The sequence below is a fragment of the Crotalus tigris genome, unplaced genomic scaffold, assembly GCF_016545835.1.
Source record: "Crotalus tigris isolate CLP2741 ecotype Arizona unplaced genomic scaffold, ASM1654583v1 scf7180000018403.257466, whole genome shotgun sequence".
In the NCBI taxonomy this organism is placed as follows: domain Eukaryota; kingdom Metazoa; phylum Chordata; class Lepidosauria; order Squamata; family Viperidae; genus Crotalus; species Crotalus tigris.
The window spans coordinates 11164-35574 of record NW_024096986.1 but is presented as its reverse complement, the minus strand read 5'-3'; the positions used below and the strand labels follow the sequence as shown (position 1 = coordinate 35574).

General features: G+C 49.3%; 2 protein-coding genes across 5 annotated transcripts; one reads left to right on the top strand and one right to left on the bottom strand.

Moving 5' to 3' along the window:
- Nucleotides 1-2729: 2729 nt before the first annotated feature.
- LOC120311946 (GTPase IMAP family member 9-like) lies at nucleotides 2730-7109 on the bottom strand. 4 transcript variants are annotated; one of them, XM_039352052.1, is made up of 3 exons: nucleotides 7019-7109; nucleotides 5682-5748; nucleotides 2730-3745 (listed from the first exon to the last, which is right to left on the bottom strand). In XM_039352052.1, exons 2-3 carry the CDS (start codon nucleotides 5698-5700, stop codon nucleotides 3084-3086), a joined length of 681 nt encoding a protein of 226 aa, XP_039207986.1. In that variant the 5' UTR covers nucleotides 5701-5748; nucleotides 7019-7109; the 3' UTR covers nucleotides 2730-3083. The 4 variants fall into 4 exon arrangements, with proteins under 4 accessions (XP_039207986.1, XP_039207984.1, XP_039207985.1 ...); XM_039352050.1 differs by having other exon boundaries at nucleotides 2730-3748; nucleotides 7019-7106; XM_039352051.1 differs by lacking the exon at nucleotides 7019-7109 and adding an exon at nucleotides 6971-6989 and having other exon boundaries at nucleotides 2730-3748.
- A 3739-nt stretch (nucleotides 7110-10848) lies between these two features.
- Nucleotides 10849-20541, top strand: LOC120311943 (GTPase IMAP family member 2-like). Its single transcript, XM_039352048.1, has 3 exons — nucleotides 10849-12476; nucleotides 13541-13568; nucleotides 18401-20541. Exons 1-3 carry the CDS (start codon nucleotides 12444-12446, stop codon nucleotides 19171-19173), a joined length of 834 nt encoding a protein of 277 aa, XP_039207982.1. The 5' UTR covers nucleotides 10849-12443; the 3' UTR covers nucleotides 19174-20541.
- The last annotated feature ends 3870 nt before the right edge of the window (nucleotides 20542-24411 follow it).

Genomic DNA, 24411 nt, shown 5'->3' with positions numbered 1-24411 from the left:
GGAGACCCTTACAGAATTACAGAATCACTCAGTCAGAAGGGATCTAGGAGGTCATCTAGTCCGACCCCCCCTGTCAACGCTCGAGCAAGAGACACTTACAGAATCACTGAATCAGAAGGGACCTTGGAGGTCATCTAGTCTGACCCCCCCCACACTCGCTCAAGCAGGAAACCCTTACAGAAATACTGAGTCAGAAGGGACCTTGGAAGTCATCTAGTCCAACACACACACACACACACACACACACACACACACACACACACACACACACACTCGAGCAGGGGACCCTTACCAAATCACACAATTGGAAGGGACCCTGGAGGACATCTAGTTAACCCCCTACTCAAGCAGGAGACCCTTACAGAATCACAGAGTGTGAAAGGATCCTGGAGGTCATCTAGTCCAACTCCTAGCTCATGCAGGAGATCCTTCCCCCCTCCTCCTCCTCCTTCGAATAACAGTCAGAAGAGACCTTTGAGGCGAGGTCCTCTAGTCCAGGGCTTTACCACCAGTGGTATGCGTACCAACTGTGGTACTTTGCCACGGGGCAGGTGGTACGCGAACGCCCTAGAGAAGTGTAGCGGGGGAGGGGAATGAGCTGAAGCGACCCAAGCCTGGGGGAGAACCAACTGCATCTGCAGCCGGCAGGGCTCCACCTGACTGGTGCTTTCAGAAGCAGCACAAGCTGGAGGTGAACTAAAGAAAAAGGGGCGAAAGGAAAGGCTATAAAAGGAGGTGGTTTGGGCAGGAAAGGGGAAAAAAAGACAATAAGGAAAGAGAAGAATCTCAGCAGGCAGGGAGGAAACAGGGACAGGGAAGAAGCAGGAGCTGTTGCTGGAAGAAAAGGTCCTCTGGTTCCTTTTCTCCAGCCAGGAGAATGCAATCAGTGCTGATGAAATGAAAAGCCGGCAGATGAGCATGTTGGAAAGGAGGTGGGTTTACTTAGTTCTGGATCAGCTGGCCTTGATTGGGTTACCCTATGGATTTTTTTTTGGGACAGTTTTTGCAGTGTTTTGTAATTCAGAGGCTCGGTTTGTGTGCTTTGGTTACTAGAATATTTTAGTCTGTATTTTAGGCTAGCAATGAGTCCAAAGTGTTGACTTCCGTAGGTTTAATTCCTTTAAACAAATGTAATTTGCAACCTTGGACTATAAAATCTTACTTGACAAACAATTTCTACTGTAAACACTACCTGTAAACACGCGAAATAGAGGTCCCTTACCTAGTTATAAAATTATTTTTAATGTCTGATTTTAAAGTCCTCAACGGCAGTTCCCTCCCTCCCATCCAGGACATGGCACAGAAGCGCTGCTTGAGCAGGGTCCGCAAGATTATCTGGGACACTACACATCCTCTTCACGCCCTGTTTTCCTTGTTACTTTCTGGGAGGAGGGGGCTTCGTGGTATCCGTAGCAGACCATCCAGATTCAGCCATAGTTTCATTCCATACAGCATTAACCTTGTGAACTCTCAAGCTTCCTTCTTCCATTATACATTCAAGATAGACAGTATTTAATATTTATTTGCTACGTATATGTAGGGATATGGGTCTATACATATGTTGTTCATAGTATGCTTAGGTGTGCATCATGTATGTGTTTCACTTTGAGAGCGGGCAACTGAATTTTATTTTTGATGTGTGCCGTTGTACCCACAGTAAAAAAATAACAATAAAGGTTATCTTATCTTCACACATTACTAGGAGAATGTGGATGAAGATCAGGAAAAGATCCTGTCCTTGTTGAAAGCAATATATGAAACCATTCTTTCAGCTTGTGACAAAATAAGACCCAACATAAAAGAACAAGATGCCAGTTTAGAGGTTGTGCCCTGTGAGGCCCTGGTTGCTGCCAGCCGACTCACCCGTTCTGACCCGTTGCTGTCACCCTGCCATGCCTGCCGCTGACGTCATCACGGCACGCCAGGCCGCATGGCTGTGTTGCCGGAAATGCCTCACCGGGCCGACACACAAACCCAAATTTTGACTACAACCAAAGAACTAACAACACAGAAGATAACAGAAGAAGTGGAACAATCAAATACTAAGACAGAGAACTCAACTGACCAACAAATACAATTAACGGAAAATCCGGAAAAGGGAGTGACGAGAAATGTAATTAGTTTTACCCCCTTATCTTGAGTCTATCTTTGGCTTTTGGAAAGTTTTCATTTGAAGGTAAACAGGCTTAATTTAAAGCTCAAGCTTTTCGCAATTGCCGGAGTCTTTCAGTCTTGGGTTGCAACATTGTGACACGTGACAGGCCTGAGGCAGCTTAAAGAGAGAGAGAGAAAAAAACGGAGTTTATGTGTTCCTTTATTTTGTGAGCCTTTTTTGCTTTGCTCTTGATTCCTGTGTCTTTAAGGGTACAGGGAAGAGATTGGTGCCTTCTTACTACACCGTGGAAGGAGAGCTCGGAAAGGAGAGAGGAAGAAGGGCCGACCAGCTAGTTGGAGGGGGGGGTGGTCTACAAACTTAGCAACTTTAAGACCTGTGGACTTCAACTCCCAGAATTCCTCAAGCAGCCATGACGGCTGAGGAATTCTGGGAGTTGAAGTCCACAAGTCTGAAGAGGGCCAAGTCCAAAGACCCCTGAGCAAGCCGGCAGTGGTGCATATTAATAAAGATTGGATAAATTCGTCGTACATTTGTCGTTGCAAAGGGGAAAGGAGTTCAGCCAAGGAACAGCCACCGAAAAAATTAAAGCTGCTACTTTCCCCTCCTTTTTTTGTACAGTTGGTAACATTTTATTCGATTGTAGAATAACGTGCAAAAATACAAAAGCAAATAGTAGGACACGGTGGGGAGGAAAAAGGGGGGAAAAGTGAGGGGGAGAAATGAAAAAGAACAGACTCCCTCCCGCCGTAGAAGGAAGCATTAACATTGAACCCCAACATTTTACTTTTCCATAGTATTATAAACTAGCCATTTCTAGGACAGCCAAGGAATCTAATTAGTAAAACCCAAATCCGCCCGATTTTTTTTAGTCATCAAGTTTTTGACACCTTGCTAAGCACTGGTGGTACTCAAAGATTGTCATGTCCTAAAAGGGGTACAATCTGCGAAAAATTTGAAAAGCCCTGCCCTAAAAGAGTGGACACAACCAGGAAAGGTTCCATCTGCTCCTGAGGTCCTCCTTGTCGGCCGCCAGCATCTCCTCCGTGTAACAAGGAGCATCCTGGTTCTTCTTCACCAGCTCGTCAATCATCTCCATCAGCTGGGCCACCTGCGCCTCTCGCTCCGCCCCTTCGGCCTTGTTGTTGAAAGCCAGGTAACGTTTCCCGCACAGGTACACCTGCTCCTTCAGGGCGCAGTTCCCCTGAGAGATGAACTGGTCGAGGCCCTTCCCTTCCAGGTCCTCCTTCCGGGTGAACAGGAGGATCATGTATTTCTTGGCGTTGAGGCTGAAGATCTCCTTGATCAACTGAGCCACGTCCTGCTCCTCCTGGGTGAAACGGCCCGGGCGGATCACCTGCAGGATGACGTGAGGGCCCGGGGTGCAAAACTTCACGCACTTCTTCACTTCCTTTCCCGTTTCGAACTCGGGACGCCCGGTGTCGAGGAAGCCGGGCGTGTCGACCACCACCACCTTCCGGCCGCTCACCTGCGTCTCCTCCCTTTGGCAACGCTTGGTGACGGAACCGGAAGCCATCTTCGATTCGAAGACACGGCTTCCCAGGATGGTGTTTCCCGTCGCGCTCTTCCCGTTGCCGGTTTTGCCCACCAGGACGATCCTCCGTTCAGGACCTACTAGCCAAAGCAGGGACAGGGGAGAGGAGAGAAGAAGGGGACAGGTCAGCAGCGTTGGGGGGAGACAACCGGGCTGGCCCCAAATGAGGCATCAAACATGTTATCAGTCGTGAGTCCCTACACGCTCACGAGAGATCAACATTCAGCCCGTCTTTAATCTCCCAGTCATTTCCCCTGACCGTTAGTACATCAGATTTTTGTAGAGAGCTTAAGCTGGCAATAAATAATCTAATATCTATCTATCTATCTATCTATCTATCTATCTATCTATCTATCTATCTATCTATCTATCTATATCTAACTCTTATCACCTAATTTATCTATTATCTATCTATTTATCTGTTTCTATCATTTATCATTTCTATCTGTATCAAACTATTATCTATATCCATCTATCTCTACCATCTAATTTATATCTATCTATCTATCTATCTATCTATCTATCTATCTATCTATCTAATCTATCACCTACTTTCTCTATTTCTCTATTATCTATCATTTCTATCTCTATCAAACTATTATCTATCTATCTATCTATCTATCTATCTATCTATCTCTATCTTCTATATCTATCAGCTAATTTCTCTATTTCTCTATTATCTATCATTTCTATCAAACTATTATCTATCTATGTATCTATCTATGTATCTATGTATCTATGTATCTATCTATCTATCTATCTATCTATCTATCTATCTATCTATCTTTTTTATCTAACGTCACCTAATTTCTCTATTTCTCTATTATCTATCTATCATTTATCATTTCTATCTCTATCAAACTACCTCTACCACCTAATTTATGTCTGTCTGTCAATATCATCTCTATCTATCTATCTATCTATCTATCTATCTATCTATCTATCTATCTATCTATCTATCTATCTATCTACCATCCATCCATCCATCTATCCATCCATCCAATTGTAGGAGATAATCAGGCTGAGCCCGAGGGAGGGGTCAAACGTGTCATCAGTCATGAATCCCTACACACTGGCAAGAGATCTAAATCCAGCCCATCTTGAGTGGCTTTCCTATCTCCTGTTCATTTCCCTTGTCCGTTAGTAGGTCAGATTCTTGTAGCGAAATAAATTTTTATATAGGTAATGCTCGACAACAGTCCCTTTCATGACTATTCAAATGGCACTGAATAAAGGGACCTATGGCCGTTTTTCACACTCAGGACCTTTGCAGCATCTGTAGGGTCACGGGATCATAATCTAGACGCTTGGCAACCGACTCATATTTACGACAGTCGCAGGGGTTCCCGGGGTCATGCGATCCCCTTTGGCCAACCTTCTGACTGGGTGACTAACTTATCAACCGCTGCAATTCACTTAATAACGGAGGCAAGGAAGGTTGTAAACTGAGGTTAAAAACTCCCTCGGCCAATGTCTCGCTTAACGACCAAAATGTGAGGCTCCGTTGAGGTCGATAAGTCAAGTAATATCTGTCCTGTCCTGTTTTGGAAGCCCGGAGCTTGACCGAACAACTGTGGGCAAAAGTCCCTTAAATGTCTCACTTAATGACAGAAATGTTGGGCTCCATTCTGGTCGTAGGTTGAGGACTACCTGCCACTCTCCTGTCTGGGGAGCCCCGGGCTTCCCTTAACAACTGAGGCCAGAAAAACCCTAAAACAGGGCAAAACTCCCTTAAATGTCTCACTTAACGACCAAAGTTTTGGGCTTCATTCCCGTCATAAGTCGAGAACGACCTGTACTCTCCTGTCTGGGGAATCCCGGGCTTGGCTTAACAACTATGGCAAGAAAAATGGTAGAATGGGGGAAAACTCCCTTAAATGTCTCACTTAACGACCAAAATTTTGGGCTCCATCCTGGTCATAAGCTGAGGACTCCCTGTCCTCCCCCCCCCCCGCCCAGGATAACAGCTCTTCCCAAAGCCCTCCCTCCTCTCCCCCCTGCAGAAGAGTTTACCTTGGATGTTTCCAGACATTTCCGGACCAAATCGCTCGGGCCAAATCGGGTCAAAACAAAGAAAAATCTAGGCGAAAAGAGAAACTGAGTCACGCCCAAGGAGAGCTGGCTGGGATCTCCCCCTCCCTCCCCAGCAGATCCCCAGGTGGGGGGGTCTCAAAGAGGGCCACCCCCTCCTCACCGCCCTGGGGAGGGGTGACCCATCCGTCCCCCCCCCGCCACCCATTTTCAATTTGGGCAGGTGGGCGTTGCGCTTTTGAGGGTTGCCGGAAATTGGCGGGGGGGGCTTTGATGCCCCATGCGGGACTGTCTCCAAGGGATGCCCCCCCTTCATTTGAGAACCCCCCCCCCGGACAGGCGGGGAGGGATCTCTTGGCTGAATTTCCTGCGGGGGGGGGGGGGAAGCTGGAGGAGGGAAGTGGCTGGAGGAGCCAAGAATTGGGGGGGGCTACGATGGGCCAAGCTCCGTGCCTTTCTTGGGGAGGGGGCTTTCCTGGTGGGGGGAGGCCTGCTGCAGCCCCCTCCCCTATTGGCACTGACTGGGAAAGGGGGGGATTGTTGGGGAAGAACAGGGGGGTCTCTGCTGAATTTCCTGCGGGGGGGGGCTGGAGGAGGGAAGAATTGGGGAGGGGGCTTTCCTGGTGGGGGGAGGCCTGCTGCAACCCCCTCCCCTATAAGGCACTGACTGGGACGGGGGGGGGAGTGTTGGGGAAGAACAGGGGGTCTTTCTGCTGAATTTCCTGCGGGGGGGGGAGGCGGGAGGAGCCAAGAATTGGGGAGGGGGCTACGGGCGGCCGGCTCGGTGCCTTTCTTGGGGGGGGGGCTTTCCTGGTTGGGGAGAGCCGCTGCAGCCCCCTCCCCTATTGGCACTGGGAAAAGGGGGGGTTGTTGGGGAAGAACAGGGGGTCTCTGCTGAATTTCCTGCGGGGGGGGCGGGAGGAGAGAAGTTGGGGAGGGGTCTTTCCTGGTGGGGGGAGGCCTGCTGCAGCCCCCTCCCCTATAAGGCACTGACTGGGACGGGGGGGGAAGTGTTGGGAAAGAGCGGGGGGGGGTCTCTCTGCTGAATTTCCTGCGGGGGGGGAGGCGGGAGGAGCCAAGAATTGGGGAGGGGGCTACGGCCGGCGGGCTCGGTGCCTTTTTTGGGGGGGGTCTTTCCTGGCTGGGGAGCCCCCTCCCCTCCCTTCCCACGGCTGGGGGGGGGGATCTGGGGATCCAGGGCTAGAGGAGACCCCAGACCCTTCTCCTCCTTGCTGGAGGGGGGGGGCAAGATCCAGGCGACCCCTCCCCACCTTTCTATCCCCGAAAAGCGGAGAAGTCCCGACCGGACGGACACCCACCTGCCTCTTCGCTGCGAGCGCTTCTCCGTCTCTTGGCCGGGCAAAGCTCGCCTCGGGCCGCGCCTTCGGGGCGTGGGGGGGAGTAGGATGGGAGGGGGGGCAGAGTCTCCTTTCCTCGGCCTCGGATTGGCTGCGGCAGCCCCCTCGCCCCCCCTCCCTCCCCGCGGAGCCTGGGCTGTCACTGAAGTGGGAGGGGGCAGCATGGAATCTCCCCACCCCACCCCCATATTTGGCCAGCCTTTCTCGCTCTCGCGTTGCCCCCCCCTCCCCGGGCTAGGCTTCCACCCCCCCCCCGCTCCTCCCGACCCGGATCTTGGCTTCCTGGACCCTCCCCACGGCCCAGCAAACACGGGAGAGCAAGACACGCGAGAGTGGGGTCGGAATCCGTCCTGGGGGAGGGGGGATAAAGGGGTGGGGTTCCTTTGACGGGGGGGGCTTTCCTGGAGGTGTTTGGCACCCGCGCCCTGCCCCACCCCGACTCGGAAGGGACACTAGAGGTCATCTAGTCCAACCCGCCGCTCGAGCAGGAGACCCTGACGGAGTTACCGGATCGCCGAGTCGGAAGGGACCTGGGAGGTCATCTAGTCCAAACCTCCCCCCCCCCGCTCGAGGAGAAGACCCTTACACAGTTATAGAATCACTGAGTCGGAAGGGAGCTGGGAGGTCATCAAGTCCAACCCCCGCCCCACGCTCGAGCAGGAGACCCTTACAGAATTACGGAATCACTGAGTCGGAAGGGACCTGGCAGGTCATCTAGTCCAACACACACACACACACGCACACACACACACACACACCCCGCTCGACCAGGAGACCCTTACCGAATCACACAATTGGAAGGGACCCTGGAGGTCATCTAGTCCAACACACACACACACACACACACACACACACACACACACACACACACACACACACCCTGCTGGACCAGGAGACCCTGACCGAATCACACAATCGCAAGGGAGTTTGGAGGTCATCTAGTCCAACACACACACACACACACACCCCGCTCGAACAGGAGACCCTTACCGAATCACACAATTGGAAGGGACCCTGGAGGTCATCTAGTCCAACCCCCTTGCTCGAGAAGCAGGAGAACCTTACAGAATTACAGAATCACTGAGTCGGAAGGGACCTTGGAGGTCATCTAGTCGAACCCCGCTCGAAGAGGAGACCCTTACAGTTACAGAATCAGAAGTGACCCTGGAGGTCATCTAGTCCAACACACACACACACACACACACCGCTCGAGCAGGAGACCCTGGCCGAATTCCAGAATGACAAGAGCCGGAAGGGAGCTGGGAGGTCATCTAGTCCAACCCACCCCCGCCCCCTCCCTTCCGATTGTCTTCCTCTTGGCACGAATTCCAGGAGCCCAGCATTGGGGAAGGGGCTGCGGCGGGCCGGATCGGTGCCTTTTTTTGGGGGGGGCAGGGGGGCTTTCCTGGTTGGAGAGCCCCCTCCCCATCCTTCCCACGGCCTACAAGTCCTACAATGCACTGGGGGGCTTGGGGGGGGATTTGGGGAGCCAGGGTTAGAGGAGAGATCCCCCTGCCCCTCTTAGGGGGGGTCCAGGACGGGGAAGGGGGGTAAGGAACCGCCAGAGCCTCGCGCTGGGCAGGCAGAAGAGCCAGCTTGGAAAGTGGGAGGGGGAGGGCAGAGGAGGCATCGCGAGTTCCTCTAGCCGTGCCCCGCCCGTGACACGATCCGCTTTAACCCCCCCCTTCCCCTCTCCTGCGCCTGCGCCAGTTGGAAGGGGGCAAAAGAAAGCGAAAGTGGGCCGCGGGTGGCCGCCGCTGCCTGGAAGTCACGTGGTTGGGGAGAAGACACACTCACACAGACCCACAACCACACGCAAACGGGAAAGGCGCACTTGCCCACCCACCCACTGACAGAATGCGGGGGAGAATGCTGTTATTTGCATAGAGCGCCCCCCCCTCAAATATCAAAGCTGACAGGCGGCTGTCAACAATTCGGGGCGGGGGGGGGGAGGAACAGCCCCCCCTCCCTATTAAAACAGCTCCCCCTATTAAATAGCAAGCGATGTCGCGGACCCCCCCCGTACTCCACCGTCCCTGCAGGGGAGGATGCGGACTCTGAGAAGGGGACGGGGCGGGCAGGACCCCCGCCCCGCCCTGCCTCAAGAAAAACGCTCTCGGCAAAGTCAGGGGAGTGGGAAGGGGCACCTTGGAGGTCATCTAGTCCGACCCCCCCCCGCCGCGCCCGCTCGAGGAAGGGACGCTGACAGAATTGCAGAATCGCTGAGCCGGAAGGGACCTTGGAGGTCATCTCGTCCACTCCACCACCACCACCCCGCCCCTGCTGGAGCAGGAGACGCTTACAGAATCCCTGCATTTCAGAAGGCGCCTTGGAGGTCATCTAGTCCGACCCCCTGCTCGAAGCAGGAGACCCTTAACAGAATTACAGAATGACTGGAGTCGGAAGGGATCTTGGAGGTCATCTAGCCAGACCCCCCTGCTCCAGCAGGAGACCCTTAACAGAATCACAGACTCTTAACAGAATCACAGGAGACCCTTAACGGAATCACTTAACAGAGTGTGAAGGGGACCCTGGAGGCCATCTAGTCCAACCCTCTGCTCAAGCAGGAGAGCCTTATAAAATCATAGAGTTGGAAGGGACCCCGGAGGTCATCTAGCCCAACCCCCGGCTCCAGCAGGAGACCCTTCCCGAATCACAGAATGACAGAGTGTGAAGGGTCCCCTGGAGGTCTTCTAGTCCAACCCTCTGCTCAAGCAGGAGAGCCTTATAAAATCATAGAGTTGAGAAGGACCCCGGAGGTCATCTAGCCCAACACCCTGCTCCAGCAGGAGACCCTTCCCGAATCACAGAATGACAGAGTGTGAAGGGTCCCCTGGAGGTCATCTAGTCCAAACCCTGCTCAAGCAGGAGATAAAAATCATAAGAGTTGGAAGGAACCCCGGGGGGTCATCTAGCCCAACCCCCTGCTCGAGCAGGAGACCCTTCCCGAATTCCCGAACCGCCCAGAGTCGGAAGGGATCTTGGAAGCCATGTAGTCCCACCCCTAGCTCAGGCAGGAGATCCTCCCCACCCCCTAATCCCCCTCCTCCTCCGAGTAAACAGTCGGGAGGGACCTTTGAACCGAGGTCCTCTAGTCCACCCCACCCTGTCCGGGCTAGACCATTCCAGGCAAGACTCTAGTCTCTTTCTTCAAAGAGCGGTGGAACCCCCCCCCTCCCCACAAACTCACCCGAGCCAGACCTGGTTAACGCCCTGTTCCCCCTCCCCTCCACTTCCCCCCCCCGAGGAGGCGTCCTCCCCCCCTCGCTTCCACCCCAGGAGGCGTCCCCCCCACTCCCACCCCCAGGAAGCGTCCGCCCCGCCTCCGAACTGGAAAGGGAGGGGCGACAAGGCCGGGCTTTCAGCTGCCGGACTTTCGTGAGAAGCAGCTGAAAGGGCAGAGTTGTTGACTGGAGCCGAGATCTTTCCTCCCCCCCCCCCCGCACCCTGTTTTCTACCCACCCACCCACTCCGGATTTTTCTTCTCCGGGTCTCTCGGCCAGGAGAGACCCCCCCCCTACACCCCCCCACGGCCCGTCGCGCGTAGGGCTCCCTCTGTACCACCTCCGCTTCGCTTTCCTACCCAGGCGACCCCCCCCCCTTACCCCACCCCGCAGGAAAGGAACGGCTGGCGGAGAGCTCAGGTAGGACGGGTTGGGGGAGGTGGGCGGGGGTCTCAGCCGCTCCTGGTGGTGGGGGTGTGGGGGTGTGGGAGGCAAACGAGCGGATAGCTTTCGCGAAGCGGGACAAAGGGGGGGGGGTCCGCAGCCCACCCGGGACGTGGCACGACAAAGCGGGACAAGGGGAGGGGGCGAAGTCCACCCCGGACGTGGCTTTGTAAAGTGGAACGGGTGGGGGTCCGCAGCCCACCCTGGACGCGGCTATGCAAAGTGGGTCTGGGGGGGGGTCCGAAGCCCACTTAGGACTTGGCTCTCTAAAGCGAGACAAAGGGGGGGTCCACAGCCCACCCGGCACGTGGCTCCTGGGGGGGTCTTCAACCCGTCTGGGGTCCTCCCCTTCAAGGGGAGGGGGGCGCCTTCCTTATTGGAACTTCTGACCCGCCCCCACAGTCCCAAGACCCCAAGTTAGGAATCCCTCCACCGGGTTCTAATCCCTGGAAGCCCCCCCCCCCTCTCCGAAGAGCCTTCTGTACATGCCCAGAAGCCTCTCGCCACTGCTGGGGTCCAGAGAAAAAAGTCTCCCAGATTATGACGGATACTTTTATCGCTTCCAGGGGGCGCCCCCCGCCCCCCCAAAGCTGAAGCCTAGTAAGAAATAAAGCCCCAGGGAGGTGGGGGGGGCCCGACGGAGACACCCACCACCACCACCTCCTTTTCGCAATTAAATTCTGCATCGTTTGGATATAAAAAGGAAGAACTTGGCAGCCTGCCAAGTTAACTCCCTTCCGCCCCCCCCCCCGGTTTTCCTAAGGACTTTTGACCGCGTTGCTATGAGGTCTCCTGTCTTGAGCAGGGGGTTGGACTGGATGACCTCCGAGGTCCCTTCCGGCTCTGTCCTTCTGTGATCCTGTAAAAGTCTGCTTGAGCAGGAGGCTGGACTAGATGACCCCTGAGGCCCCTTCCAACGCTGTAATTCTTTGATTCTGTAGGGGTCTCCTGCTTGAGCTGGACTAGATGACCTCTGATGTCCCTTCCAGCTCTGTGATTTTGTGATTCTTAAAGAATCTTCTACCTCAGCAGAGGGGTTGGACTAGATGACCTCCGAGGTCCCTACCAACTCTGTTAGTCTATGATTTTGTAAAGGTCTGCTTGAGCAGGGGGCTGGACTAGATGACCCCTGAGGACCCTTCCAACGTTGTAATTCTTTGATTCTGTAGGGGGTCTCCTGCTTGAGCAGGGGGCTGGACTAGATGACCCCCAAGGTCCCTTCCAGCTCCGTGATTCTGTGATTCTGTAAGGGTCTCCTACTCGAGCAGGGGGCTGGACTAGATGACCTCCAGGGTCCCCACTGCTATTCTGTGGTTCTTTGAAGGGTCTCCTACTCGAGCAGGGGGCTGGACTAGATGACCTCCGAGGTCCCTCCCAGCTCCGTGATTCCGTGATCCTGTCCTGCTCGAGCAGGGGGGTTGGACTAGATGACCTCTGAGCTCCCTTTCCCACTCTACCGACCCCGGCGGGAGAGGGACACCCCCTCCCGTGTTGCCAGGGCGACGGAATGACTCCCTCTCCCCCCTCCTGTGCTTCTGATATTGGTCTAGGTTCTCCTGCTGGAGCGGGGGGGGGGTTGGACTAGAAGTCCTCCCAGGCCCCTTCCAGATCTATTCTGATCAACGGACGGGCGGAAGGAAGGACGGACGGAAGAAAGGAAGGAGAGCAGAAGGAGGAGGAAGGGAGGAGAGGAAAGAGGAGGAAGGGAAGAAGAAGCAATGACTTACCAGTCAGTGGGGGACTGGTCCCAGGTAGGTGTGGGGAGAAGAGGGGAGGGGGGGCGCAGTCTCCAAGGGAGGACCCCGGCCCTTCCTTTCCGGAAGTCAGGAGTGGGTGTATTCCCCTCCGGACAAGGAGCCCTGGGTTGGCTCCCCTCCCTTCCCTTCCCTTCTCCCTCCCTCCCTTTTTCCTTCCTTCCTTCCTTCCTTCCTTCCTTCCTTCCTTCCTTCCTTCCTTCCTTCCTTCCTTCCTTCCTTTCTTTCTTCCTTCCTTCCTTCCTTCCTTTCTTTCTTTCTTCCTCCCTTCTCATTTCCCCTTCCTTCCTTCCTTCCTTCCTTCCTTCCTTCCTTCCTTCCTTCCTTTTTTCCTTCCTTCCTTTTTTCCTTCCTTCCTTCCTTCCTTCCTTCCCTCCTTCCGTTTTTCCTTCTTTCCTTCCCTGTCTCCCTCCCTCCTCCCTCTCTCATTCCCCTTCTCCTCTTCCTTTTTCTCCTTTCCTTCCTTCCTTTCTTCCTCCCACCCTTTATTCCTTCCCTTTTTTTCTTTCATTTCTTCCTTCCTTCATTCCCTCCATCCTTCCTTCCTTCCTCCCATCCTTTATTCCTTCCCCTCTTTTCCTTCCTTCGTTCCCTCCCTCTCTCCCTCCTTCCTTCCTCCGATATTTTATTCCTTCCCCTCTTTTCCTTCCTTCCTTTCTTCCGTTTTTTCATTCCTTCCCTGTCTCTCCCTCCCTCATTCCCTCATTCCCCTTCTCCCTCCCTCCCTCCCTCCATTTTTCCTTCCTTCCCTCCTTCCCTTTTTCCTTCTTTCCTTCCCTGTCTCCCTCCTTCCCTCCCTCCCTTCCTTCCTTCCTTCCTTCCTTCCTTCCTTCCTTCCTTCCTTCCTTCCTTTCTCTCTCTCTCCCTCTCTCCCTCCCTCCCGGTGAATAATTTTCCCAGCAACCCATTTGGCTCCAATTCCCAACTTTCTCCGGGGGGGGGGGAGGACCCTTCCCGCCCCTTTCCCTGGGTCGGTTCCCTCCCTCCTCCCTCTCTCGCAAGGCTTCCCTCAGAGCGTCTGTCTCTTAATTCCCCCCCTTTTTTTCCCGCCCGTCTTCCAGGCCGACGCGGAGTGGGGAGGCCCGCCAGGTAAGGAACAAAACTTGTCATTTGCTGCCTGCCCGTTTAGTGACCGCTCAACGTTGACGGCGGCACCGAGAAAGGGGACTCCCCAATCCCTTTTTCGCCCTTAACAACCGTCGCCCGCAACCCCCCTGCTCACGCGATCCCAATTCCGGACGCTCGGCAACCGATTCAGATTTCTGACGGTCGGCTGTAGTGTCCCGGGGGGGGGGGTGTCACGCGACTTCCATATGAACAGAGCTGATGAGGGAAGTCAGGTTCGCTTAGCGACTGGCTGACTCACTCCACAAACGGTGGCAGGAAGGTCGTAAAACGGGGCCCCGAAACTCACTTAAGGAACGTCTCGCTGGGCCCGCTTACGGTCGTTAAGGGGGGAGGGACGCCCTGCGACGAACGATTTGATTCGATTTTATGTACCCTCTGGGCCGCCGAGGAGATTGAAACTTTCCGATGATCCGTTGTACGCTGGGTGGTGGCGGTAGTCCTTGACTTAACGACCGCCACGGAGAGCGAGGTTTCTGTCGTTGGGCGTTTCCGTCGCCGAACCAGAAACGTTGTCGCCCTGTTGTTATCAGCTTGGCTGCCACCGCTGTGAGGGGCATTGTTGCGTTTATTAAGGTACAAACCCAGTCGGTAAGTGAGTCGGGCTCCCCCCCCCCGACTTTGCTAGTCAGACGGTCACAAAAGACTGTGCCTGTTTGTCTCTGTCCGTCCGTCTGTCATTCTATCTCTCTAGCTATTTATCCATCTCTATCTCTATCATCTCTCTACTATCTATCATTCTCTCTATCCATCTCTATCATCTCTCTCCCCAGCCATCTATCCATCTCTATCATCTACCATCTCTCTACTATCTACAATTCTCTCTATCCATCTCTATCATCTATCATTTCTCTAGCTATCTATCCATCTCTATCATCTTCAATATAAAAGGGGGGGGAAATGACATTGCCATAGGTGTATACTACAGACCACCCAACCAAACAGAGGAAATAGATGAACTTTTTGCTAGTCAGCTAACTAAGGTATGTAGGAAGCACACCACAATAGTAATGGGGGACTTTAACTACCCTGACATCAACTGGGAGACAAACTCCGCACCAAGTGGAAGATCAAACAGGTTCCTGGCAAACCTAGCAGACAACTTTGTCTCCCAAAAAGTAGAGAAGGGAACTAGGGGATTAGCCATTTTGGATCTAATTCTCACTAACAGAGATGAAATGATAGACAGTGTTGAAGCCATAGGAACCCTGGGAGGAAGTGATCATGCAATATTAGAATTCAACATTATAGAAGCACAATCAATAGAACACAGTCAAACTAGAGTCTTGGACTTCAAGAGAGCTAATTTCAATAAACTTAGAGAGGGCTTGGGAAGGATTCCATGGATGAGAATCCTCAAGGGGAAAACAACTCAAGAAGCTTGGGAAATTTTGAAAAATGAGATAATAAAAGCACAGTCTAGCACAATACCAACAAAGAGGAAAAATAACAGCTCTCAAAAGAAACCAGCATGGCTGCATAAAGAACTCTCTGACAAATTGAAAGATAAAAAGGACAAGTATAGAAAGTGGAAAGAGGGGAACATAACTAAGTCAGAATATCAGCAAATAGCCCGAGCCTGCAAAGATGAAGTGAAGAAAGCCAAGGCTCAAAATGAACTAAGGCTTGCGACCAAAGTCAAAAATAACAAAAAAAGCTTCTTTCAACATGTAAAAAACAAGAAAAAAGTGAAGGAAATGATTGGTCCATTAGTGGGTGGAAGTGGCAAGAAGGTGACAAGCAACAGGGAGAAAGCAGAACTATTTAACTCATTTTTTGCATCTGTCTTTACACAAAGGGAAAAAACAACCAACCTATCAAAAATAGTGCCATAAAAAACAAAACAGAAACACAAGTTAAGATAGGCAAGAAAATGGTTAGGGAGCACCTGTCCAGCCTAGATGAGTTCAAATCGCCAGGACCAGATGGATTACACCCCAGAGTTCTCAAGGAACTGGCAGATGTGATATCGGAGCCACTGAACTATATTTTTCAAAGATCCTGGAACACAGGGGAACTACCAGAGGACTGGAAAAGAGCTGATGTAGTTCCCATCCTCAAAAAAGGAAAAAAAATGGATCCAGGAAATTACAGACCTATCAGCCTGACCTCAATACCTGGGAAGATCCTGGAAAAGATAATCAAACAACGAATCAACGAACACCTAGAGGCAAACAAAGTCATTACTAAAAGCCAACATGGGTTTGTCAAAAATAGATCATGCCAGACAAATCTTATTGCATTCTTTGACCAAGTGACAAAATTAGTGGATCAGAGGAATGCTGTGGACATAATTTACTTGGACTTCAGTAAGGCATTTGATAAAGTAGATCACAACCTACTACTTGACAAGATAGAAAAATGTGGGGTAGACAGAACCACCACCAGATGGATCCGTAGCTGGCTGACCGGCCGTACTCAGCGAGTGGTCCTCAATGGAACTGCATCTATATGGAGGGAAGTGTGTAGTGGGGTGCCCCAGGGCTCTGTTCTGGGCCCAGTACTCTTCAACATCTTCATCAATGACTTGGATGAAGGGATAGATGGGGAACTCATCAAATTTGCAGATGACACCAAGCTGGCAGGAATAGCCAACACTCCAGAAGACAGGCTTCAGGTACAGAAGGATCTGGACAGACTTGAACACTGGGCACTAACTAACAAAATGAAATTCAATGGTGAAAAAAGCAAGGTTCTACATTTAGGCAAGAAAAACCAAATGCACAAGTACAGCATAGGTGGCACCATGCTCAATAGTAGTAACTGTGAGAGGGACCTCGGAGTCCTAGTAGACAATCAGTTAAATATGAGCCAGCAGTGTGCTGCAGCTGCCAAAAAGGCCAACACAGTGCTAGGCTGCATTAACAGAGGGATAGAATCAAGATCACGTGAAGTATTAATACCACTCTTCAATGCCTTGGTAAGGCCACACTTGGAATACTGCATCCAGTTTTGGTCACCACGATGTAAAAAAGATGTTGAGACTCTAGAAAGAGTACAGAGAAGAGCAACAAAGATGATTAGGGGACTGGAGGCTAAAACATATAAGGAACGGTTGCTGGAATTGGGTATGTCTAGTTTAACGAAGAGAAGGACAAGGGGGGACATGATAGCAGTATTCCAATATCTCAGGGGCTGCCATAAAGAAGAGGGAATTAAGCCATTTTCCAAAGCACCTGAAGGCAGGACAAGAAGCAACGGGTGGAAACTAATCAAGGAGAGAAGCAACCTAGAACTAAGGAGAAACTTCCTGACAGTGAGAACAATTAATCAGTGGAACAGCTTGCCTCCAGAAGCAGTAAATGCTCCAACACTGGAAGTTTTTAAGAAGAGACTGGACAGCCATTTGTCCGAAATGGTGTAGGGTTTCCTGCCCGAGCAGGGGGTTGGACTAGATGACCTCCAAGGTCCCTTCCAACTTTACTATTATTATTATTATTATTATTATTATTATTATTATCTCTATCATTTCTCTATAACCTACTATCTATCATTCTCTCTGTCCATCTCTCTCATCTCTCATCTCTCTCCCCAGCTATCGATCCATCTCTATCATCTCTATCGTCTATCATCTCTACCTTCTATCATTCTCTATCCATCTCTATCATCTCTCTCATCTCTCTCCCCAGCTATCTATCCATCTCTATCATCTATTATCTCTCTATTAATTCTCTCTATCCATCTCTAAGCTCTCTATCATCGCTCTCCCTAGCTATCTATCCATCTCTATCATCTATCATCTCTCTACTATCTACAATTCTCTATCCATCGCTATCATCTATCATTTCTCTAGCTATCTATCCATCTCGATCATCTCTCATTTCTCTATCATCTCTCTACTTTAACATTCTCTCTATCCATCACTATCATCTCTGTATCATCTCTAGCTATCTATCCATCTCTATCATCTCTCTCTCTAGCTATCTATTCATCTATCTATATCATTCTCTATCTCTAGCTATCTATCTCTATCATTTATCATCTCTATAACCTCTGCTATCATTTATCCATCTGTCTCTATCTATCTATCTATCTATCTATCTATCTATCTATTTATCTATCTATCTGCTAGCTATCCACCTCTATCATCTCTCTCTATTATCTCTCATTATCCATCTCATCTCTCTCTCTCATTCTCTCTCTCTCACTCTATCATCTCTGTCTGTCATTCTCTATCTCTATCTTTCTAGCTATCTATCCATCTCTATCATCTCTCTAGCTATCCATATCTATCTATCTATCTATCTATCTATCTATCTATCTATCTATCTATCTATCTATTAAGTATCTCTATCATTATCTCTATCCACCTCTATCCTCTTTTTCATCTCTCATTACCTATCCATCTCATCTGTCTCTCTGTCTCTATCTCATTCTCGCTATCATCTCTATCTATTATCAATTTATCTATCTATCTATCTATCTATCTATCTATCTATCTATCTATCTATCATTTTCTATACCTCTCTAGCTATCCATCCATCTCTATCATTTATCATCTCTCCATGTCTCTCATCTCTTTCTGTCTCTATCTCTCATTCTCTATCTATCTTTCTCTCTCATTCCCTCTATAATCTCTATATCTATCTATCTATCTATCTATCTATCTATCTATCTATCTATCTATCTAATCATTCTCTCTCTCTCTGTATATCATTTCTCTCTGTCATTCTAGCTATCATCTCTCATCTATTACCCATCTCTCTCTCTCTCTCTCTCTCTCCCTCCCTCTCTCGTCAACAGCTGTGTAACTCCACTCTGCCCTAAGACTCTCCCACTCTCTTCCAACCTCACAGGAGAGGACACCGAACTCCGGCTGATCCTGGTCGGGAAATCCGGAGGCGGGAAGAGCGCCACGGGCAACACCATCCTCGGCCGGAGAGCGTTCGAATCCGCCTTGGGAGTGAAGACCACCACCCTGAAGTGCCAAAGGGGGGAGGGGAGGTGGCGGGGCAAGAAGGTCTACGTGGTCGACACGCCCAACATCTTCGAGTCTGAAGACTACGATGAGATTGTGCGACGCGAGGTCATCTCTTGCATCGACTTCTCCCGGCCCGGCCCCCACGCCCTGATCTTGGTGACCCAGGTGGGGCGCTTCACCGCGGAAGACGCGGCCGCTGCCAAGTGCGTCTGGGATATATTTGGGCCCGAGTCCTCCCAGCACACCATCGTCCTCTTCACCTGCAAGGAGGATCTGGAAGGGGGCCCCCTGCAGGAGTACATCGCAGAATCCGACAACCGGAACCTGCGGGACCTGATCCGGCGGTGCGGGAACCGCTTCTGCGGCTTCAACAACAAGGCCGCGGGAAACGAGCAGAAGAGTCAGGTCTCGGAGCTGATGGAGATGGTGGAGAGGACCGTTGATGAGAACGGGGTGAGATACTACATCAACCGGCTGTACCGGGACCCCAACTTGACGGACGGGCTCGTCAAAACATTCCTGGCGGAGAACCGGGCGGCCCGCAAAAAAGCCGAGAATGCCTTGGTGTTGAAAGAAAACGTGCTCATCGGGGCGATGATCACTTTGTGCGTGCTGGCCTTTATCTATTTCATAATCGAGCATCATTAGTTCTTCCGTCCTTCGAAATCTTCCGGACGGATCTTCTGGTCTGAAGGCGGGAGGGGGGGCTGTCTGTGTTCATGTAGATCGACGGCACCCTCCCCCAAACTTTGGGCAACAACAGGTCCGCGGAGAGAGGATTTTTCCACCGACCGAAGGCGCCGCGGTTTCGTGTGCTGCTTGCATCCCCTGGACCGGCTTCTGGCACGCCGTGGACCGGTGCTGGTCCACAGCCTGGGGATTGGGGACCCCTGGTGTAGATGACCAGGCTGAGCCCGTGGGAGGGGTCAAGGGTGTTATCAATCTCGAGTCCCTTCACGCCCACAAGAGATCTGTCCAGCCGACCGTCAATTCCGTTGACTTTTATCTACCGCTAATTTAGTGCTGACTGTTAGTTGACCAGATTCTATTCGCCTGAATCATAAATCGTATGTGCTGTAACTTAACATACGGTCTCGATCCTTTGCACCATGTTGTAACTGACCGTACGGTCTCGATTCTTTCGACCATGTTGTAACTTACCACACGGTCTCGATCCCTTGGACCATGTTGTAACTGACCACACAGTTTTGATCCTTTGCACCATGTTGTAACTTACCACACAGTCTCGATCCCTTGGACCATGTTGTAACTCACCACATGGTCTCGATCCCTTGGACCATGTTGTAACTGACCATACGGTCTCAATCCTTTCAACCATGTTGTAACTTACCACACGATCTCGATCCCTTGGACCAGGTTGTAACTTACCACACGGTTTTGATCCTTTGCACCATGTTGTAACTTACCACACGGTCTTGATCCCTTGGACCAGGTTGTAACTTACCACACGGTCTTGATCCTTTGCACCAGGTTGTAACTCACCACACGGTCTCGACCCCTTGCACCATGTTGCAACTTTACGGTGTCGATCCTTTCGTACCATGTAACAACATACTCTCTTGATCCTTTCAACCATGTGGTAACTTACCATACGGTCTCGATCCCTTGCACCATGTTGCAACTTTACATTGCTGATCCTTTCACACCATGTAAAAACATAACGCTCTTGATCCTCGGTACCACATTGTAACTTAACATATGCTCTGGATCCTTTGCACCGTGTTGTGACTTAACAACACACGGTCTCAATCCCTTGTGCCATGTTGTAACTTAACATAGTCTCGAACCTTTGCACCATGTTGTAACTTAATATATACACTCAATCCTTTGCACCTAGCTGTAACTTAAAATACGGTCTTGTATGTTTTGCACCATGTAATTAAACATAATGCTCTTGATCCATTGTGTCCGAGGCGTACGCTCATTCGGAAGATGTTAAAGACTAATGTGCAGCTGAAACCAAACGAATAAATGAATAACTGGAGAGAAAAAAAAGTTGTGGATTTTGTTTAAGCTGCATTAACAGAGGGATAGTATCCAGAAGACGGGAATTGTTAGTACCGCTTGCTAAGACCGCTGGGCCCTATCCAAGAAAATGACTTTTAATGTGGAGAAAAGCAAAGTGTTACATTTAGGCAGGAAAAAAAAAATCAAAAGATATATAAGTTTTTAAGAAGAGACTGGACAGCCATTTGTCCGAAACGGTCTGGGGTTTCCTGCCTGAGCAGGGGGTTGGACTAGATGACCTCCAAGGTCCCGACTATTATTATTATTATTATTATTATTATTATTATTATTATTATGAGACTGGACAGCCCTTTGAAATGGTCTAGGGTTTCCTGTCTGAGCAGGGGTTGGACTAGATGACCCCCCAAGGTCCCGACTATTATTATTATTATTATTATTATTATTATTATTATTATTATTATTATGAGACTGGACAGCCCTTTGTCTGAAATGGTCTGAGGTTTCCTGCCTGAGCAGGGGGTTGGACTAGATGACCTCCAAGGTCCCTTCCCACATTATTATTATCGATCATCGCACAGTCAGCCAGATGTTCAGACTGGATTTGGCATTTTGTCTACCTATCGAGTCCTTACCCAGGACCTGGGATAGGCAGATGTGGATGTTTATTATTATTATTATTATTATTATTATTATTATTATTATTATTATTATGAAGAGACTGGACAGCCCTTTGTCTGAAATGGTCTGAGGCTTCCTGCCTGAACAGAGGGTTGGACTAGACTTGAGGTAGATGGGAAGTATCATAAGAAATATATTTCAATGAACAGCAGTGATGCGACGTAAGCTTTAACTAATATTAAGCTTTAGCTAATATTAGGAGCTGGCTAAGCGGAATAACCCGTGCGCTGCTCCCACGAAGAAAACATTTTACAAGAAGTGCGAACTGAAAGTCACAGATGGTGTAAGAGATTACCCGTGGAGGGCGGCGTGGTAAGATAGTTGTTTGTGTGATCTTCTCCTTTTTCTAGCGTGTGGTCTCAAGATATGAACTTCTCCGTTTTAGTGTGTCAAGAGTAGATAAGGGTCATCCAGAGTGTAAAGTGTGAGTGGGCAGCTGTATAAGAATAACGCCCTGGGAGTAACTCAAGAGTTCAGAATTTGTCGTATGACTACTCAGAACCTTTGCGCAGATCAAACCTGTTTACTCCAACCCTTCGTGGTCTTGTCTTCTGATGTAAGTATCGTGGTTTTTCCACTACAAGATGACCTCCAAGGTCCCTTCCAACATCATCATCATCATCATCATCATCATTATTATTACTACCGATTGGGCTCAAAAACAGCAACTGGGAGATGGACCTCGGAGTCCTAGTGGGCGATCCCCGGACCCAGAGCCAGCCGTGTGTGACGGCCGCCCCCCAAAAGCCAACACAACCCCGGATTGTGTAAACTGAGGCCTAGAATCAAGATCAGGCGAAGTCTTCGTACCGCTTTGTAAAGCCTTAGTAAGGCCACGCCTGGAATCCCGGGTGGCCAATTTTGGTCCCCACATCACAAAAAAGAGGTGGAGAATTTGGGAAAAAAAAAAATCAGAGAAGAGCAACGAAGAGGATCCGAGGCCCGGAGACGAAAACATATGGAGAACGGCTGCGGGACTTGGGGTTTGGCCGGTCTAAAGAAAAGAAGAATTAGGGGGGACAGGAGAGCAGTTATTCCAGTATTGGGGGGGCTGCCCCAAGAAAGAGGGAGGAGGGTCTACCTGTTCTCCAAAGCCCCGGAAGGCAGGACAAGAAGCAACAGATGGGAACTGAACAAGGAGAGAAGCAACCTGGAATTAACCTGGAGAGGCGGGGGGGGGGGGGGAGGGGGGAAGAGAGAGAGAGAGAGAGAGAGAGAGAGAGAGAGAAAGAGAGAGAGAGATGGGCAGCTAGAGAGAATGACACAGAGAAAAATGATACATATACAAAAAAGAGATAATAGAGAGCTAGACAATGATTAGATAGATAGATAGATAGATAGATAGATAGATAGATAGATAGATAGATAGATAGATAAAGGTAGATGATAGATAGATAGATAGATAGATAGATAGATAGATATAGATAGATAGATAGATAGATAGATAGATAGATGTAGATGATAGATAGATAGATAGATAGATAGAGATAGATAGATAGATAGATAGATAGATAGATAGATAGATAGATAAGGTAGATATAGATAGGTAGATAGATAGATAGATGTAGATGATAGATAGATAAGGTAGATATAGATAGGTAGATAGATAGATAGATAGATAGATAGATAGATAGATAGATAGATAAAGGTAGATGATAGATAGATAGATAGATAGATAGATAGATAGATAGATAGATAGATAGATAAGGTAGATGAGATAGATAGATAGATAGATAGATAGATAGATAGATAGATAGATAGATAGATAGATAGATAGATAAAGGTAGATGATAGATAGATAGATAGAGTAGATGAGATAGATAGATAGATAGATAGTAGATGATAGATAGATAAGTTAGATGATAGATAGATAGATAGATAGATAGATAGATGATAGATAGATAGATAGAAAATAGATGGATAGATAAGATAGATGATTGATAGATAGGTAGATAGATAATTGATAGATAGATAGATAGATAGATAGATAGATAGATAAGGTAGATGATAGATAGATAGATAAGATAGATGATAGATGATAGATAGATAGAAAGATAGATAGATAGATAGATAGATAGATAGATAAGGTAGATGAGATAGATAGATAGATAAAGGTAGATGATAGATAGATAGATAGATAGATAGATAGATAGAGTAGATGAGATAGATAGATAGATAGATAGATAGATAGATAGATAGATAGATAGATAGATAGATATGGTAGATGATAGATAGATAGATAGATGGTAGATGATTGATAGATAGGTAGATAGATAATTGATAGATAGATAGATAGATAGATAAGATAGATGATAGATAGATAGATAGAAAGATAGATAAGATAGATGATAGATAGAGATAGATAGATAGAAAGATAGATAGATAAGAGATGATAGATAGATAGAAAATAGATAGATAAGATAGATGATAGATGATAGATGATAGATAGATAGATAGATTAGATGATAGATAGATAGATAGATAAGATAGATGATAGATGATAGATAGATAGAAAGATGATAGATAGAAAGATAGATAGATAGATAGATAGATAGATAGAAAGATAGATAGATAGAAAGATAGATAGATAGATAGATAGACAGACAGATAGGATAAACGAGAGCAGATAGATAGACTGCTGCATTCTTTTTTTTTTAACTGCTTGGGAGGGGAGGGGGCATTCTGCAAAGCAGGAAAGAGGGGGGGGGCAGCAGAGACAGCTGTCCGTCTGCATTTGATAGATTAGGGGAGGAACGGGCCCTGGACAAATCATTTCCCGTGAAGTGTGTGTGTGTGTGTGTGTGTGTGTGTGTGTGTATGGGGTGACTTGTCTTCAATCACGTGATTGCCGGGAAGCGCAGGAGACCCTTACACAATCATAGAATGACAGAGCTGGAAGGGACCCCGGAGGTCATCTAGTCCAACCCCCTGCTCAAGCAGGAGACCCTTTCAGAATCATAGAGTGACAGAGTTATAGAAGGGACCTCGGAGGTCATCTAGTCCAGCCCCCCTGCTCAAGCAGAAGCACATTACACAATCACAGAACAACAGCGCTGGAAGGGACCTTGGAGGTCATCTAGTCCAGCCCGCTGCTCAAGCAAGAGACCTTTTCAGAATCACAGTGTTAGAAGGGACCTTGGAGGTCATCTAGGCCAACCCCCTGCTCAAGCAGGAGACCCTTTCAGAATCATAGAGTGACAGAGTTATAGAAGGGACCTC